The sequence below is a fragment of the Parus major genome, chromosome 2 (assembly GCF_001522545.3).
Source record: "Parus major isolate Abel chromosome 2, Parus_major1.1, whole genome shotgun sequence".
NCBI classification, from domain to species: domain Eukaryota; kingdom Metazoa; phylum Chordata; class Aves; order Passeriformes; family Paridae; genus Parus; species Parus major.
In genome coordinates, this window is record NC_031769.1 from 40,506,768 (window position 1) to 40,526,405 (window position 19,638).

Below are 19,638 nucleotides of genomic sequence, written 5' to 3' on the forward strand. Positions count from 1 at the left end.
GTTTCATCCATTATGTATTAAAAGCGTGAGAGAAGAACAAAACTACTAAATTACATTAGGTTCTTAAACTTGTTCAGTTCTGGCTTTTTATAAAGTAAGCAGACACAAAAGTCCTGGTAAGTAGAGGCCTACCTACAAAACAACATTTTGAAGCAAGAAAGCAGTGACAATTTTTATTATTTGCTCTTAGTGCAGAGGATAATGTATTGAATTCTGGATAAAAATTATAATTATTGACAGCCTTCTGTACATATCAAATTATGATACAATTTCATGTATGCCTTCCTTCTGTTCTTCACAGATGACCCTCATAAGCCAGAGGAGAAAGATGAAATTTCCAAAGTCACAATCATAAGTCTTGTTCCTTTACTGGTGATTTCTGTTGCTGTGATTGTTATCTTTTATGCCTACCGCACTCATAAGAAGAGGAAACTCAACAAGGCATGGGAGAAGAATGTTAAGCCCAAGAAGCATAAGGACTGCAGTGATGTCTGTGCCATTATGTTAGATGATGACCGCTCAGACATCAGCTCCACGTGTGCTAACAACATCAACCACAACACCGAGCTGCTGCCCATTGAGTTGGACGTGGTTGTTGGCAAAGGAAGGTTTGCTGAAGTGTATAAAGCCAAACTGAAGCAAAACACATCAGAACAGTATGAAACTGTGGCTGTCAAGATTTTCTCCTATGAAGAATATGCTTCCTGGAAAACTGAGAAAGACATTTTTTCGGATGTAAACCTCAAGCATGAGAACATCCTCCAGTTCTTGACAGCAGAGGAGCGTAAGACAGATCTTGGCAAACAGTATTGGTTGATCACTGCCTTCCATGCTAAAGGAAACTTGCAGGAATATCTCACAAGGCACATTATCAGCTGGGAGGACCTCTGGAAACTTGGCGGGTCCTTGGCCCGAGGGATTGCCCATCTGCACAGTGATCACACACCCTGTGGTCGTCCCAAAACACCTATCGTACACAGAGACCTGAAGAGTTCCAACATCCTGGTGAAAAATGATTTAACCTGCTGTCTCTGTGACTTTGGGTTATCCCTGAGGCTGGACCCTTCCCTGTCTGTGGATGACTTGGCTAACAGTGGGCAGGTAAGTTAGAAGGTTGAAGGAGGGGGTGGAATGAGTAATGTTGGTCTGACAGTTCCTGGGCTGAAAAGATGAAAAAACCTTAAGCTTCTATGGCAGCTTTGACTTAAAACCACAAAAAATTAACGTCAATGTGTTTACAAATGAAGAGGCTCTAAACATTAAAGCAACAACAAGAGAAGTGCAAGGTAAGTTTTGTTATGATTTGAGATCTGCATGTGTGTGTGACACAGCCATCCTCTCACTCATGCTAAACATGTATGAGCTTGTTAGCAACTGTTTGTGGTGCTGCTGCAATGCACACACACACATAAATACAGTACGTATCTGCTTCGTGTTGTGAGGTTTTGACACATCAAGTTTTCACTGGTGGCATTACACTTCTGTGTGACTCGACCCAATCCTGGTCTAACCCAGCTTATGCAAAGTCAGTCTCGTGTCCTCAAAAGGTGTAAGCACATAACTGCTGATAGATAATAATTTTAAAATTCAAAAAAAAGAGATCTCTGTAATGAATGGTACATTCTCCACATGCAAGAAAATACAAGGATGTCAAATAAAAACTATTGCCCTGGTGTGATTTTTCAACTGAGGAGAGTAGATAATACTCATCTATTTGACAGGGATGCCTGGGGGATGTTTATGAATGCATTGGAGACTATATACATCTCTAAATATTGTCTCTTTTAATGAAAACTCACATAGTATAAAATCAGACCATTTGTTAACCTAATTCTTAATAGTTTTTAAATTTACTTCTTTAATTTATACTTTAATTATATATTTTATACATTTTTATATTCATATTTTTATATATAGGTCACTCAAAGCCTGCCCATTTAAACTGACTTTAACCTCACATGGAACAAATACTTTAGCTTAGAACATTTTCAGGGACAGATCTTCAGTCTGTAGTGCTTTGTTGAGTTCACAGGAGCTTTACTGTTCTTTATCAAATGAAGATATGCCTTTGAAAGTCTCCTTATTGAAAAGCAGCTGTCCTGATCTCATTTTAGAAGATCTATCAACCAGAACCAGGAGTGAATGTTCATCAGTAGATCCATATTTAAAATACTACAAACACCACTCCATTACATATAATTTCTCTCCATCATGCCAGATCTTTTCAGAGTTCAGTGAAGTCATACCAGATTGTCAGTCATAAGACTGGTCCCATTTGAAGCAAGACAAGGACTATGAAATTCATCACCCACAGACACTTTACTTAAAGCAGACCATTACTGCAAGCTGATTTCTCTGGCATTGCTCAGAGTCACTTGGAAGTAGGAGAATAGTGTTGATAATGCCACTTCCACAGTTCACAGCAATACTAATGTCAAAGTACAGGGCTGCCCAGATCAGGTTATGGCTTTGGAGTTGGTGTCCTTGAGCAATGGTGTTGAGACCAACTGTTTTATAGTTTGTTTAGCTTCAGTGAATCTTTTCAGGGGTGGTGACCCAGCAGGATTCATTCTTCTCTGTGACAAGGAGTATAACTCAATTGATTTGACTCCAACTTCTGCCTTGTTCTTTCTGAGGACACAAGTGCAGCCCACTTTTATTCCCCAACATGCCGGCTTCATTGTTGTACATTTTATTAAAGAAGTCCTGCACCAAGACTTGCCTTATGCATAATTTCTAAAATTTACCCTGTGACTCAAACCCTTGCCACCAGGAGATTCAGCTTCATAACATGCATAATGCAGCTGACCCAATTTATAATTCAAGAAAATCTTGAGTTTTCGATGAAATAAATGTTAGTATTTAAGTGTTTTTCTGGTCATCCTTAGACACTAATACTGAAGGCAAGTTGTTTGGATTACAAAGCCATCTTCTTTCCAATCTACTCAGCTACCTTCCATATCATGCAGATATAGCCATTATTGACTACAATACCAGGCTGGAAAACACCTTTTTCCCTATTAGAACCTTTGCAGTCTTTTAAGTTTGGTCATCCTTGATGGTTAATATTTGCAGATATTACTTAATGTGACCATATAAACCTGGACCTTCTTCCCACTGTGTTTGAAGGACTGGTAGGTGCCTGCAAGGCCAGCAGTTCTGTACCTCAGCAGCATCAGCACCCTTGTAATAGAGGGCTTCCCATATCATAAAAAGAGAAATATCTACTGCCTCTCTGACTGGTACAGCTTAGGGCATGAAACATCTCTCAACAGCTTCAAAGAAATGTAAGGCTTCCAATAAACAAAGATTCAAATGTCACAAAAAAATGATAGGGCAGTGCAGGAAGAAAGATGGTCCCTCACTAGAAGTTTTGGAAAATCAAGAACTGAAAGCAGACTGGTATTTGCAAAGAAGCAGCATATCCAGACCCTAGAGGAGCAACCAGCTTGGAATTGCCAGAGTTTAGGTGCTTAAAAATGCCTTTGAGAATCAGGAGTCACTTGTTTTCAAGATACAGAAAAAGTGTCTTTGACCAAAAGACCTGATGACCTAAATGCAGATAAAAGGACATAAGCAGACTATAATACATGATAAATTCTGAGTAGAATTGATATAGATTGGTTTGACAGCATTCTTCAAGCCAGTTTTTCTCTGCACTTTCTTCTGTGCATTTTATTATAGGGCTTCATCCTCCATTGTCCTGCAAAAGGGCAGAATTATTTTCATTGCTGTGAAGAGTGTGTGAAATGCCAGACCAGAACAGAACTTTGTGGCAATGTGAGGAGTCTGTGTTTAGGCATCATTAACTCTTGTTAAAATCAGCAAGGTTTGCAGGGGTTGGGCCACGTGCACAGGTAACCTTCTTAAGCTTTGGGTGGTATCTGCTTGGGGAAGAAATCAAGTGCTAGGGAGTTAATGGTGGGTAGCAACCTCTGCTTCAGTGTTTCCATATGTACGTTTTATGTAGGGAAGGGAGTTGGTGCTCGGTGACTGTCCCGAGTACCTCTTCAGTGTATAGCTGCTATTCATGTGCTTGGCCTTACATTCATCAGTGTCAATGTAGCAGGGAACTTTGAGACTGCTCACACTGAATTTTTTTCCTGTCCCCTGTTTATAAAGGCTTTGATCCTACAACCATTCAGATATTTTTGGCACAGAGATTTTCTGCTGTTGCAAGGTCCTACGGCAAAGCTATGTTCTTGATCTTTCCTTCTTCTTATGATACTTTCCACTTTTTGTGGAACATCTTCTCATTTGCCCTGAGCCTGAGGTGATAAGACATGTTTACAGAAGCTTATAAAAGGGGTGTCATAGGGCTCTCTCAAGACTGTACATTTACTATGTGGCTGCCTGCAGTTGCAGATGCAGTAACTGAAATGATCTTTTGCAGCCCTGCTTGCCTCTGGGCTCTGGAGTGATTGCTGTAGTGTAAACAGATCTTTCAAATCATATGTCCTACTGCATCACCCACTTGTGTTTGTTCATCTCTGCCATTAACCAGTCTCCAACTTGATGCTGTCTTTGCCTGATGAAAGACTTCTATTTGCAATTTTTCAAGGGGGAATATGTTATTTATACCTTGTAAAGAGTTTGTTATTTGAGAGAACCATTGAGTGATCCAAGAATTCTTCTTAAATCCTTTCTTGTGATAAAAACAGACTTTTAAACTTCCCCTTCTGTAACGCGAAATCATAATCTAGATCTCAGCAAAGCTGCTAAAGTCGTAGCTGAAAATTGCTCAGTATGAATAAAGTTTATGAGAATGTTTTTTCAAAGGTTTTTGGTTTTGGTTCAAATGTGTGGTTCTGCATTCAGTATTTGTGTGTTTGCTTTCTTCTCCCAGGCCCGCATTTACTCTCCTTTTAAGCCTACCATGAAAAGAAACAGCTAACACTGTAATATGCTGTGCAATATAATACAATGTGTTTCTTGCTCATCTGAAGGACACTTGGTGAGCAGCAATTGCTTCAGGCCCAAGGGTCAGAGTTTATCTGTGAATAGCCAAAGAGTGAGAAAACTTGTCAGTGTCAAAATTATTTGCTTAAGGAACTAGAAAGGGCTATTTTTTTTTTCTCCCCACCAAGAGAGGTGCAAGTAAGTTGGTAGTCAGGACAATGCCAGGTTCCCCTGGCAGCAGAAAATACGGCCTGTGCCAAGTATAGCCTGAATTTTTGGATACATGTCAAATGGCACTGTTTCTGTGAAAACTGAAGTTAAATCACAGTGGAATCCAAAACATGAATTGCAGTTTCAGCTCATGAGCTCTCCCCAATCTCTTCTCCTGTAGGTTGGCACAGCAAGATATATGGCCCCTGAGGTTTTGGAGTCCAGGATGAACCTGGAGAACATGGAGTCCTTCAAACAAACAGATGTGTACTCCATGGCTTTGGTCCTCTGGGAAATGACATCTCGCTGTAACGCTGTCGGAGGTAAGTGCCATCTGTTTTCTTCTCTCTAAAGGTATGTTGAGACAGACATGCTCTCATGGTTGTCTGGGGAGGGGGTGATTCTTTTTAACTATCACCAGGTTTTCTAGTGTATCTGGATGCGCAAATTAACAGTCCTTCCATAGTGTGAGGTGCATATGTGCATGAGCAGGCTTGAACACCAAGCAGCTGAGCACAAGAGTAAATTGATCCTCAGTTGGTGTAAGGATAACTTTAGGTAGGTCACTTCTAAAGATTATTAAAGTCTGCTTTCCCTATGACATCTTGGATGCCATGGATTGACTCAGTCTGGTTGATCTCACGCAAAATAATTGGAAAGATAAGTCAATTTGAAATATTAAACTAAAGAAGTGATAACTGCTTCCCATTTACTTTCATGAAATGTTAATTCTCAAACCTAGTAAGGGCAGTTAAGTGTCACATTTACTAATTGAAAATTTCAGTAAGAGGCGTCATAGTGATATGGAAAGTTTCCTGTTTTCCCAAAATCACCAGCTGCTGCACATCATGTTTTGTGATTTTGCAAGAGATCGTCCATATGAGAAATCAAGGGATGTTTGCTGTATAAAGTGTAGTAACAAAATGAAAGTATCGGAACTGACTATCCAGAACAGCTCCAGGAAAAGCTGCTATGCTTGTTCATATTCAGAGTTTCTTCTGAAACAAAAATCTCCATTTCTGCTTTGACTAAAGTTGACCCAGAATTCCCAGCATGCAATGCTGGTATATGCTAGAAATCAGCAAAGTTGCTGTTGGGATATCTACAATACATATTACCATGTTTGAAGTTTTTGACCTTACTTCAGGAATTAAAATAAAACAAAGTTGCATGTAAAATTCTTGAGCCTGCTGGCATCATCTAAGAGTCATTCTTAAAAATATTGCTGTGCAGTTCAGTGCTCACACAGGCAGTCTAAGGAGTGGGCCTGTACAAGGTAACAGTAATGTGGGTATGATAGTAGATATACAACTGTGATTTGATTTGTTATCCTTCTTCCAAAACCACAGAGGCTCCCTTTTCATTGGGCTTGGCACAGTTCCACCTTGAAGGGCTGCTATAGACACAGAGGCAGGACAGTCTTGCAGACTAGAGCACTGTGCTATGAGGAACATGGTGTTCAGGAGGGAAACCAATGTCCCAGGGGAAGATGTGCATAGCTGTTCCTTGTTTCTCTACCAGCATCTGTGGGATACCACAAGGGAGGTCTCTGAAGCCACTCAGCACAGTCACTGTGTGGCTGCACCACCATGTCCATGTGCAGGAGGGAGGAATTGACTCCATCTCGGTCTCCTGCTCTATCTGACCAGCATTTGGTCTTGCTGGGTGGGCTGTATTGTGGGCAAGAGTTTTTCCCCTGTTTGCACCCTGCCAGGAAAGCTACAAAGCGAGTATGTGTTCTGAACCTGCTAGCATAAAAGCATGAAAAGAACACCAAATTCTTTTTTAGTCAAACATTTAAGGATAAAACATTTGGTGCTCAGGAGCTGAACCTCAATCTGACATATTCCAAGGCAAACCTATCCATATTTAATGGATCATGGTCATGCCTGTTTCTAAGTGCATTGGCACAACCTCAGCCTTTCATTAGCACTTTTATAAATGTGGCAGAGGAGATTTAAAACCTGAAAAAAAGGAATTGTGCCATGTTTCATGCTCTGTCTCTGTTTCTTGCATTTAGGAACTCACCTGATTAGTATAAGTATGAGCTGTTCACTGTGGAATCCTTTATCTTTGATGATGCCTGAGTCCCTTCCTGTTCAGATTTGCTGAGTAGGGCAAAATTAAGATTGTAGGAAATGCAAACCTTATTGCTGCTGTTCTCAGAAGGCAACTGCTAAAAGAGGATATAAAGGGTGTTTCATAAGGAAGGAAAACCACCAGCATGTTTAGCTAGAAGAGGCTGACCCATTATAACCTTGAGAAGAGGAGCTGAAGTCATTTCAGTAAAGGGAAATACTTCTCTGGCCCACCATCCCCTTTCAAGTGATGCTTAACCCCCACCCACATCCTGATTTTCCCTATTCATTTCATCCCTCAGTCATTCTCATCTCCAGAAACACTTTTCTTGAGTTTTATTTCCCTATTTCAGTCATCTTTCCTGAGGTGAGGTCCGCAGCAAAACCCCAGGAGCACTAGGGCAGATCTGTGGGGGTTGGAACTTGCGCTTAGCATCTCTGGCTAAAGCAGTGAAACACAACTCCGAAGATGTAGATCCCTTAACTTATCACTGGTACTGAGCTGCAACAGCACTGCACCATTACTCTCATTTCCTTCTCAGATTTTCCCCTGGTTTGTGCAGTCTGGTTATCTTTGCAGCCAGCTGGTGAAATACCCTTACAGTGATTCATGACTACAGCTCCCCCTCTGCTTTCTTTCTCCATCTGTCACTTGAGAGACTCCGTCCTCTCCTCGCAGCCTTCCTGAGGAGCTGCCTCTGCTCACACAACTCCTCTTTTACTCCTAGACTGTTTAGCAGTGAGAGAAATGTCTTTGCATGTAAGGCAGAGTAGCTGGCCTGATTGCAGACAGCCTTTTCAAAGGAGCCTAAAAGATCTAGGCTCTGTCTTTGCAGGGCATGATTGGCTGTGCTGTCAGCTCAGGGCAGTTTTGAGGACAAGAGTGGGAGTCTTAGCCAAGGCAACAGCATTAGCAACTTTATTTAGGGAGGGAAGCATGCAAGGAAGGGGGGCTAATTGCCTTTCAGCCATGTAGAGGTACAGGGACTTATTTCTTTTTCAAAGGGAGCTCTTGGGATTCATTTGTCAGCATGCAGGTGTTCGGTGAGTGTGGGAGGTGATGCAGGCAGGTCCTTTCACTACATATGCTTTGTCAAACACAGCCTCCACGCTATGCCAGGCCTCTTCAGTCAGCAGACGTTTAAACAAAAATACCCAGCAGCACAACCCATACTGTGAGGCTGCTGTAGTAAATAAGCAGGTGGGGATCGGCTTTTGAGAAAGGCCACGCTGTTCGTTGTTTCTTTGTTGTGCTAAATACAGAGAAGCAGAAATGGGGCGCGAGGGAAAGGGAGACAGAGGCGAAGATCGAGCTTGACTGATTTTTCACCAGAGTATAATTTAAGAGGCATATTTAGAAACTCAGCAACACTACTTTGGGGAGAACTTCGACTGTTCCATGCTGCTGTTAACGTGGTATTTCATCCAGCATAACAGCTGTGCACCAGATGCTGCACGTTGCAAGAAATATAATTTTCATCTCAACCACTTGCTTTCAGAGTGACACAGCTTTGGTGACTGAGACAAGTGTAATTTCTCTGACAGCCTCCTAGAAAGAAAAGAAAACCATCTGGTTTGTATTGCAACTGCTATGGGTGAGGGACTATTGGGGGTGGCAGGGGAGAAGGAGAGTAAAGGGAACTTCTGAATACATGGGCTTGGTGAAGAGGGAGAAGAAAAACCCCCTCAGAAAATTGCAGTGTAGCTGGAGGAGTATTGCCTGGAGTGGTGTCTGGCTTCAGTGTAGTATCAGAGCTGTGTTTAAAATGGCAGCCTTAATTTACCAGAGCTGTGTTTCATGAGAATAAAATCAAGATTTTATCTTATGCATGGTAAGAGTAATCCAAGAGCCACAGTTTCACAACTAAACATTTGCACATCCTGTACCTCATTAAATGCTCAGCTTTCATCACAATGACGTGGAGCGGTGACATTTCTGGCAGCAGAGAGCAATTAGGTGGCCTCTACAGCAGGGCTGTGCCTCTGCAAAGAGCCCTGAGGTGGCTGCAGCTGGGGAATGATTTAAATTTCTCCTTCTGTGAAGCAGAGCCCAGTTAGGGCATGTCTGCACTGCACTGACTTATAATGGCATACAACCCTGGCTGGTAGATCCACACAGTGCAGCATCACCCCATGACAGGCACCCATGCGCTGGAAATTCTCCGAACAGCACTACAGTGCTGTATGTAAGGTAGAGTGTGCTGTCCTTCAGCAAGCCCATGTGGCAGTGGATAAGGTCTCTGCACCAGACCCCATGTTGAGCACTGATGTGCTCTGTGTTTGCCACTTTCCCACCTCAGGATTCACTCTGCACTGACTGAGCAACCCCTAAGCCTACCCTGATGGCAGGGCTCATGCACTCCCAAAGCTTTAGAGGGGTGACTGTGTCTTTGATCATCAGATTGAAGTCACTTAAGAGGTATGTGTGCACAGTGAGTTCACTCATCCCAATGCATCCTTACCTCAATAGGGAAACCTAGGGAAATTTATAAAGCAAGCATTTGACAGCATCTTAAAATTGGCCATGAATCAGCTTTTGGGCCCCTGTTTTGGGCATTATTTTCCCTTTGTGCAACTAGTGCAAGTCAGCAGACTCACTACCAGATTCCTCTAGCATGAAGAAAGACACTATCTGAAGGACTCTACCTGTGTTTGCATGAGCTGTCACAGTAGCTCCATCATCAACTGATTTATCCCTTCTTCCCCCTCATAAACTCTATAAAAGGGCATTTCAAAGGGACCTAGAAGTTCCCAAATACAAGCTCACTGCTGTGGGCTGTGCCTCACAGTTTACTTCTGCTGGCCTTTCACCTCACTCCTGCTTTGGTTCTGCAAATAAAACACCATCATCCAGCATAAGAAGTTGTCCCACAGAATTCAGTGAGACAGGTCACATAAGGGAGTGTCAGCAGGGATTGTGGGTATGCTCTTCTGACCCAAAGAAAATTTCACTGAAAAAAGCTTAGAGTAGAAAGAGTCCACAAGTGAGCCAAATTTTCCAGGCTTTCCTTACACACAACAAATAGATTTTCAGTAATGTCTCTGGGGCTAAAAATCCAATCCCAGCCTTTCTGAAAATTACAGCTAGGCCAATGTCCAAAGAAACTAGAGGCACAGCAGTTAGTAGTGCAATTCAGCTCTCAACCATAAAGAATAAATGATGGAGGTTAAAGCTGAAGGAAGTCTGCCATTTTTGAATGCTAAAGGTTCTGTAGTTCATGGTTCCTGACATACTTATGGTACTTCATGCAGGTGTCGTTTTTAGTGCCCAACCGGTCTAAAACCAATGAAAATAATCATACAAGGCATGAGAACTAGAATCAGCATCTGTATACAGCCACACACAGGCATCTGGGCACAAACTTCTTAACCTACCTCTAATTGACATCTGTTACATCTACTGTAGCATGTAAACATGATCCATGAATAACACCAGCTATTACTGCAAAATGTGTCTGAGATTCCACTTGAGATTCCACAGCATTAGGATGACTTACTGCATGAGGATTTAGTGGGTTTGTTTTTTTTTTACTTTCCAAGGAAAAGAGAAGCATGATAATAAATAGCAAGAAGATTCTGCATGCTTTTCAAAGTGAGGGAAGGCATAACTGTATTGGTAGAAAGTTATTATAGTGGATTGACGTCTGGCCTCAATTTCTCTTTCTTTACCATAAACAAAAACAAAGCAACAAAAAATCCAAACCTGAAAAACCTATTCAATCTTTGTATTTGGAAGAGGAATGCTCATAACTTACAAACAATTTCTCAAACAGAAAAAATGTATTATGAACCTATCAATTCCCAGCAAAGGCTTTCCCTTCTCCTGCTTGAGCCATCTCATTAACCTGAGCAACCTTGAGATTAAATCAGTGAGAGGAAACACGAAGTCAGCACCACAGCATCAGCTTCCCTCTGTTGGACATTTAGACTCTTGACTCCTCACCCTGCAAGATCTCAGCACCTTGGCTGGTGTCCATGACAATACCAGAACTAAACCATGACTGATGGAGATGGCGCAGGAAATGGCCATCTAGGTCACGTGATTTAAATTTTCCCAGTGAACTTTAATATTTTTATTAGCTTTGAACATATAGGTATGTGCAATATAGTCATTGTGCATCCACTGCATGCTAACCCAGGTGTGACTAGCAAGACTGCAACTTCCCAATTCATTTCTAGGGCTAAAGTCTTGTCAATTTATTTTGGCTGAGTCATCTCAGACTCAGATTAATGTGGGTGAAACTGGTTTGCCTTCTTGTACAGGAAAGAAAGCCAAGCAGACTTTGGCCCTTGGGTCTGAGGAGATGGGAGTTTTATTTCTGGACTACAGCCATTCTCCAGAGCATTTTATGGAAAGTGGTGAGCTGCAGATGGCTAGGGAGAAGGAAGGAGAGCTCTGCAGGAGGCATCTATGGGGTGATCTGCTGCTCTGCACACAGTTGATTGCAGCTGAATCTCTAGATGCTGAGCATTTGAAGCGCAAGGTTTAATATCCCTTCCAAAATGTTTGCTATTGTAACTTGGTTATTCTTTTTAAGCATTAGCCTGATAAAGTCTTCATCTCATGGCCATCACATACAAGTAAGATCTACAGCCTGACTTCAAGGCTTTGGAGAAAAGTCCAGTTAGTTGTCTTCAATGCTACCTTGTTTTTATCATGAGACATGACAGAAGGATCTGACCTGTGTTATCTTTATCATTAATTATTTTCGGTAGTGTACTGCATGATCCCATCCTTACTTTTCTCTCCCAAAGTAAAGTGCACCCAAGTGCTGGAGATTCTTCCCATTTCTTCTGGGCCTTTAATCCTTATTCCCATTCCTTGGCACTTTTTACCCCTTTAGAAGAGTGAGCAACATTGGGCACTGCAGTTGAACTTGGTTTTAACGTCATGCAAGAGTGGTTTGTCTCTCCGCTCATTCTTCTCTCTTCACACATCATCTGGGCATTCGCATGCATTCTCCAGACTGCTTTGTAGATTACACTTCAGTTTTTCTTGCCCTCAATTAATTCCTAGAAAGAAATAAGAGGCAGCAGAGCAGGCCAACTTCATAAATCTTTTTCTGATAGCAGCAAGTCATTAGGCTTGTGAGTAAAGTCTCCATCTGTTCCCAAAGAAACCACAGCATTTTCTACACTGTGTCAGCATCTACTATAATATTTCCGCTCTCAGAGATTTCTTGAGTTTTCTCCAAAAGGTCCCATATGTCTGCTTCTTCCTTTCTCTCTCCAAAGAAAAGCAAAGAAAATATGCAACATGCAAACAAAAAACTAGAGTGGCAGCAGCCCCTTCAGAAAGCTGTGCCCCTGTATCACAGGCCAAAACTGATCCATTTTGGGAAGGGTGTCTAAAATAAGAACAGACTTCTACTTTCTACAAAAGAATGCAGCTTAGGAGTAAACAAGGGCAGTATGGCAGCTTCCAGCATTCCTCCTTAACTCTATCTTTGTCCTTTCCAAGCAACTGTTTCATCCTAGCAATCTGCACATTCACATCTCCCATGTACCTAGATAGATTTCAGTTTATATTTCTCCTGGTAAGTGTTGTGTGGACTCCAGGAGGGCTAAGGGTGACCAACTCTTCAAAAGCTTGGCTCATGCAAAACTCACATTAAAGCTCCTGCGCGTTTTACCTCAGCAGAGATTGAAAGGCTCACAAACCATCATAGATTACTCTGCTTCTTGGACTGTTGCTAATATTATTATGTACTAAAGGGTTTAAATGAGAATTGTTTTGTTGGCTAGGAAACAAAAAGGGAGGGAGGGAGTGTGGGAGAAACACATTTGAAACATTTTTGAAAATGCCAACTGGCTTTGCTTTGTTTAGAGCTGGTCAAGCAGAACGGTGGCAGTGAGCAGCTAATCAGTAGCTCCTGCTCCTCAGGGAGCAGCCACCTCCCTTCATTCTCAGCACCAGCACAGCCACACTAAATACCCTGTGTTTGCTTCCTCTCTTGTCAGAAGTGAAAGAGTATGAGCCCCCATTCGGCTCCAAAGTGCGAGAACACCCTTGTGTGGAAAGCATGAAGGACAATGTCCTGAGGGACAGAGGGCGACCCGAGATCCCCAGCTCCTGGCTTAACCATCAGGTAAGAGCACCACACGTGAGCGGTGGGAGCTGTGCTGTGAATTGAGCTGCTGCCTGAAGCCTGAGCCTTACCTCAGTGCCCTGCCCAACAGGCTGGACCTCTCTTTGCATGGAGAGGTCTGTCACACGTGGAGACATCTTTATCACAGAGTGGCACTGGTGCTGATGTGGTTCAGACGCCACAGTTCTCTGCATCGTGCCTGCCCCAGTGCCCTGGTATTCCTGCTGCACACCAGTGTAACCTAAAAGCAATCAAAACAGAAACATTGGAAGCCTGAGATCCAACAATCATCCAGAGAGCCACAGAATAATTAGGCCCTTAAAGCACACTGTGTGTAGGCTCTGAAAGGGCAAAGAAAACAACTTCACACATGGACCTCTGTTGCAGGCAGAATGGGAGCTTCAGACAAAATTTAATAGAGAAGCCCTCCTGTTGAGTCATGAGGTACAGAAAGGATCCCTTTGCTTTCTAAACTCCTTCTCAGGGAGGTGTCTAGTTGTGGCTGGATCCGGTCTTTGCCCCAGATTTTGTCAACAGTTTACGTTTTAAGGATTATATCATTACAATCAATATATAATAATTAATATAATTAATATAAATTATAATTATTTAAGGTGCAACTGAACCATTATACAACTTTGTCCCACATGATTAAGGATGGCAAACTGGATATAAAAATATAAATTATTTATTATGATAATGACTAGCCAAAAAGGTCTGAATCAGAGTATGTACTACACACTATAGGAGCTATAACTGGTCGTATAGCATGCACTATGAAACAATATTGAAGCAATCATATTAAAGCAACAGTACTAAAGGTTGCAAAACCAATCATTAACTAAAGATTGATGTCAGCCACCCATACCAACACCCGTAGGCAAATCTCTTCCCCTCAGCCTCGAGGAGTAACCTTGAGGGCGTGGGAGTAACCTTGAGGCACTGGACTCCTCAAGGAGAGGAATCTCTACGCTCACACCAAGAAGGGTTATGTTAGAAGATGCTGCTGTTAAAAAGCAGAACTGGGCTTTCATAGTATAAAGTTATTGACTGTCAGTCAGATGTCTCCAGGCCAGCTTGGTCAGCTCAGCAGCTTTAAATAAGTTATTAGTAGTATCACTTGTTTGTTCCCTTGTTGGGCAGTTTACCAGGTCTACCACATCTTCACCTCACTATCAAGATGTTTGAGTTAGACTGATTTCAGCATCATTCAACACTGAAAACAGCATGACCCCCTTCTCCATTCACCTCTGGCACCTTTGCAAACAAGGCACTGTTCAATTTTCTTTACCCCATTTCCAGGGAGACCATCCTGCTACACAGGATCTTCAGCAGAGGAAGCAAATCTCAGTACTTTACCATGGAAACCAGTCATAGTTGTATCCCAGCTGTTGACAGGTTTAAGGAAATACAAAATTTGTCTTCAGCAAGCCAGTCTGCTTTTCTTCAGGTTGTGCATTAGCAGTCCATTTCCCTTGCATATCACAAAGCACTTTGTCAGCTTCCTCCATTCACGAGCACCACTGTTCCACTTCCTAGGCAATAGTAGATTTTTCAGTAGATGAAACTGAATGGAAACAAGCCAAACACATGCACTTCTTCACCTTTGCTCTCAGTAGTTTTATCAGTAGAGACAAAATGTGAATCATATCAGAGAAGTGTGGCTTGGTCATTCCACTTTTCAATGAAACATGCTGAATGGTCTTTAGCGACAAAAGGAAAGTATCACAAATGTTTATAAAAGCCCAGGCAACCAAGAATATCATCTACTATTTCCATCAGGAGCAATGTAACACTCCCTTTTTAATTCCATTTGGGAAGTTAAAATCAGCCTGACAGCTACTTAAAAAAGTGTCTAAAATCAATTATTTTTCCAGCCAAGAACACCTGCCACCTGATGACTATGGAAGCAGAGTGCAGCCCCTTCCTGGACTGCAGGGACTTGCTCTTTATGTACTCAGCTGTGAACAGTAGGGTTATTGAGGAGGGGCTTTTAACGAGGGAAGAAATTTGAATTTTGAGGGACACCTGGATACCAGATACTACCAGCACTAAAAACCCTTGACAGCAAGGCTGAGTGTGCAGAGTTGTAGCTTGAGGTACTACTGAGCTGTAGGATACACTGTAGATTTCATCACCTCTGGGTTTATAAAAGCAAGTAAAATGATCATGGATTTGGACCTAGGTGTCCTGCATTTGACTTCAGAGATTTTTTCCCTATATAAAACCCACCCCTCAATCTACCCCCAGCACAGAGAACCCCAGAAACTGGGAGGGGCATGCCTGTATGTCGCCAGAATGGGCACAGCTGGCTCCAACAGGGTTCAGCTAAGAGTCTAAGGAAGGAAATGGATGCCTGATAACACACTCAGAGGACATTTAATGAAGGGTGGATTTAATTCTCCTTGCCTGAATCCCTTCAGGGTTTCTCATTGTGCTATCTAAAATGCAGTGATGCATCAGTTTCCACAGGGCTGTGACAGTTTGCAGCAGCTGAGGATCTGCTTTGAACTCCATAGAAGTTGTTCTTACTATAATGGCTCTTCCATATTCATTTCCTTCACTGCAGTCGTGTTTTTGTAATGAACTCATTATTCATCATGATAAAATTCTGGAATGGATTTAAATATTACAATTACCCCCACACCCCCCCTTAATGGGATTTGTTGCACTATTGATTTCAAGTTAATGTTTAATATTTAATTTAATTTACTGCTTGTAATTTCAATGCCAGCAGAAAACTAATGTTATTTGTATACAGACAGTAACATTCTGCTATTAGCATTGACATCAGTCAACATCACCAATTAGGTAAATTATACAATTAATGCGGTGTTGTGAAATGTTATTTTTTTAAATAAGTTTAAGATAAATCCTACTTAATGGGCTTTTAGTGTCATAAAGCAAAACACAGTTTCCTGGCAAATACCTCATGTTTATAAAATTCATTACAGAGATGCAACTGGTTTTTTGCTCCTGTAAACATTTGCATCAGAGTTGAAATGAAGGTTAAACAGTTACAACTGTGAGTGATGTTTTTAAGTGTTTGTGGGACTGTGGCCCATATTTGCACATAGATTTAGGTAGTCTACAAGGAATTCAGAAAGAGCTGATGTACAGCCCAATATTGCTGGCAATCAGAATTTTGTTTGAAAAACCCAGGCAGAATTCAGGCATGCAAAGGCATGGGTTGAGCAGGAGGTGATGTTATCCAAGAATTTGGATCATATTTATTACAAAAAACAAAAAACCCTGCTTGATTCTAGAGCACTAGTCGGAAGCATAGTTGCTGTTGTTATATCAGACCACATGCCCAGAAATGACAGTACCAACTAAAGAGCTGAAAATACTGCAGTAGGGTTTGTTAAAAAAAAGGAAAAGAAAACAATGCCCTCATGACAGAAGCAGCAGATCCCATAAAGAATCCCCAGGACAGACATGAAATAACCCCCAAACTTCTGAGGGCACCGAAGCAGCTCTCAGAGAGAGGCTTTGTTGGTGTCTGGCCCCCTCACAGCTGCTCTCTCTGTGCTCCCTGCAGGGCATTCAGATGGTGTGTGAGACCCTCATCGAGTGCTGGGACCACGACCCCGAGGCCCGGCTGACGGCGCAGTGCGTGGCCGAGCGCTTCAGCGAGCTCAAGCACCTCGACAGGCTCTCGGGAAGGAGCTGCTCGGAGGAGAAGATTCCCGAGGACGACTCCGTGACCACTGCGAAGTAGCGCGTGCCCGAGAGCTCCGGAACAGAGGGAACTCGCTCCTAGACGTGTTCACCTTGGCAAAGGAAGGAGTCTTGATCAGTGCCTTGACTTGCTTCCTGGAGGACTGAGGCTGTCACCACCCCTTTAGGCTCCAGCTCTGGACAGGGAGATGTGTTCTGGGAATTAAAAGCTGGGGGAGTAGCAGTCATACCCTAGCACTGGTGGCCAGCATCATGTCGTAGGAGGAGCTATATATGGTAGCACTTCCTCAGGAAAAGGATTTGAAAATAGCCAATAACATTATGCACTTTATTAATGCCTGTATATAACTATGAAATTGCTATTTTTTTATATATATATATATACATATATATCTATAAAATGTGTGTGTATGTATATATATATATATGTATCTATATGTCTGTAAACAGCCATGTCCTGGGAAAAGAAAAGTTATTAAAAAAAAGTGCTTCCAGGAAATTACCAGTGCATTAGAAATCCCACCCCTTAGGAAGGAGCCTGGGGTGACTGGTATAGCACCAGACCAGCAATTGTGCACTAAGCGTTCTGCCAAAAAATAGGAATAATATGCAATAAGAAGATGACTTTCAAAGCATCTGCTGTGACCACCTGGCTGTGGTCCTGCTGTTCACAGTTGCAGGAGCAGTCTCACAGCAGACAGGCCAAGTTGTATGGTCCTGTCTGCAGCACATTGTGGAAGGTTCAGGAATGCCTTTTCCCTCTCACCTTAACCCCAGAGTCCTCAAAGTGTTCCAGAACAGGCATGTGAGGAGGTTTTGTCCTTCCCACATGTGTTTTGTTATCAAGTTCATTAATGCTGTATGATTATTGCTTTGAATTTGTTTGCTGCTTGCAAACAGGTTGCAAAATATCAGCTGGATGAGTTTTCCCCTCCTCCCATCCCCACCCCTAAACCATACAGAGCAGGACAGGGCCAGCAGCAAGCCAAGCAGATGTTTTATGTTTGCTGTGCATTCTGAGTGTGGGCAGTACTTTTTTTTTTTTTTCCCCTTTTACCTCGCTTGTGTTGCTGTAAGAACAAACTTTTTTTTTTTCCTGCGCAGTGTGTCTAATTGCTAGACAAACCACAGCCTGACTCTGTTCCGTGCTTTCTAAAGTAAGAGGCAACAGCTGGTGCCTTTCATTTTGCAAAAAGACCTTGGAGGTGAGGGAAAGCTCCATAGCAATAGGTTAATGGCATATCCTGCCCTCAGCATTGCTTGCATTTAAGGCTGCCTCAGCAAGTCAGCAATTCACAGAACAAAAAAAAACCAAAACAAAAACAAAGAAAGGCCTTTTTCAACAGGATCCTTCAGACATTGCTTGCATTCTTCCTGTTCCCCAAAAGACAGTTGACAGCACGTTGGACCTATATACATGACAGCACTGTGTTTAATAAGTGCTAAAAATTTTGCCTTTAGGTGTTTTACAGTGATATATCCACTTTTCTCTTCCTCATGGTATGTCAGCCGGCCTTGCAAATTAGAAATTCAACCAGCACAAACCAATCCTGGACAGATGTCTTTGGTGTGATTTATTAAACACCTTTGACAGATAAACATCAATATTCCCTCCAAAAATGTTGCCATGCAAGTCAATAGGAATCATGCTTATTCAAATAGGAGTTAAGATTTATGATGGCAAATACTTTATTTGAAATGGTTCTGTAACTGCATATTTTTTTATTTTTTTTTTCATTTGCATTTTAACCAAACTGCTCAGAAATGCTAAAACAGAGCAGGGCAAAACCTCCACACCTACAATGGAACTTAGAGAATACTATGGCATTTTTTGCAGGGATGGAATGTTGTAAATTCACAGGTCAAGGAATGGCAACCAGTAGTTCCTGACAGTACTGACGATTTTTATGGGGTTTTCTAACACTACATGTAAAACAAAATTTTTATTCTTTTAAGGAATATTTCACCTGTGCATCATGTATGAAATAGGAATGTGAGCGATATATACTCTTGTATATCAAAAGTTTCAAACACTTAATTTGCTTTGTAAACTGTATTGAGGGGGTTTTAGTCTTGTTTTGTTTTGTATAAATCAAATGTTTATTGGAGCAAATAAAATAACACCAACTCAAGTTCATCTCTGGAGCATCCAGGATAGGGAGAGGGCTCTTCCTAAAATGAACTCTATCCTAAAATGATTCAATTCCTTCCCAGCAGGGGCCTGGATGTCACTCTCAATGCATCCAGTGTGCGTGGGTGCTGCTTTGCTAATGACTCCTTCCCCTAGTCTGCACCCTGCCCTTCAGCAGAACAGCACTAGCAGATGGCCAAAGTTGCTGTTCCCTTAACTCCTGCTTCTGGATTGCTCAGGTCTCAGTGCAGATGTGACTCTTACAGACATGGTTTAGTCACGGACTTGGCAGTTTTGGGTTAGCAGTTGGACTCCGTGATCTCGACGGTGTTTCCAACCTCATGGATTCTATGGCTATATGATAAGGCCATAGTTAGACCTCAGTCATTTTGGTGCTGATTTTCAAGTGAGCCAGAAGACAGCCCACTAAATCTGTGTCACTGAGAAGAGCGTGATTAATGTGCTTGTGCCTTACAGCTACTGCTCTCCACAAAGAGCTTTCCACCTTTTTAAGCTTCCCTCCCATGGAACACTGGTACCACATAAACAA

General features: G+C 42.1%; 1 protein-coding gene across 1 annotated transcript in view; it reads left to right on the forward strand.

Moving 5' to 3' along the window:
* The window catches only part of TGFBR2 (transforming growth factor beta receptor 2), a 59,159-nt gene extending 40,065 nt beyond the window's left edge, over positions 1-19,094 (forward strand). The window contains exons 4-7 of the mRNA XM_015619315.3: positions 302-1,101; positions 5,291-5,432; positions 13,149-13,276; positions 16,818-19,094. Of these exons, the coding sequence (XP_015474801.1) occupies positions 302-1,101; positions 5,291-5,432; positions 13,149-13,276; positions 16,818-16,997 (1,250 nt within the window). The 3' untranslated portion in view covers positions 16,998-19,094. The remainder of the gene's footprint in view (positions 1-301; positions 1,102-5,290; positions 5,433-13,148; positions 13,277-16,817) is intronic.
* Positions 19,095-19,638: the final 544 nt, after the last annotated feature.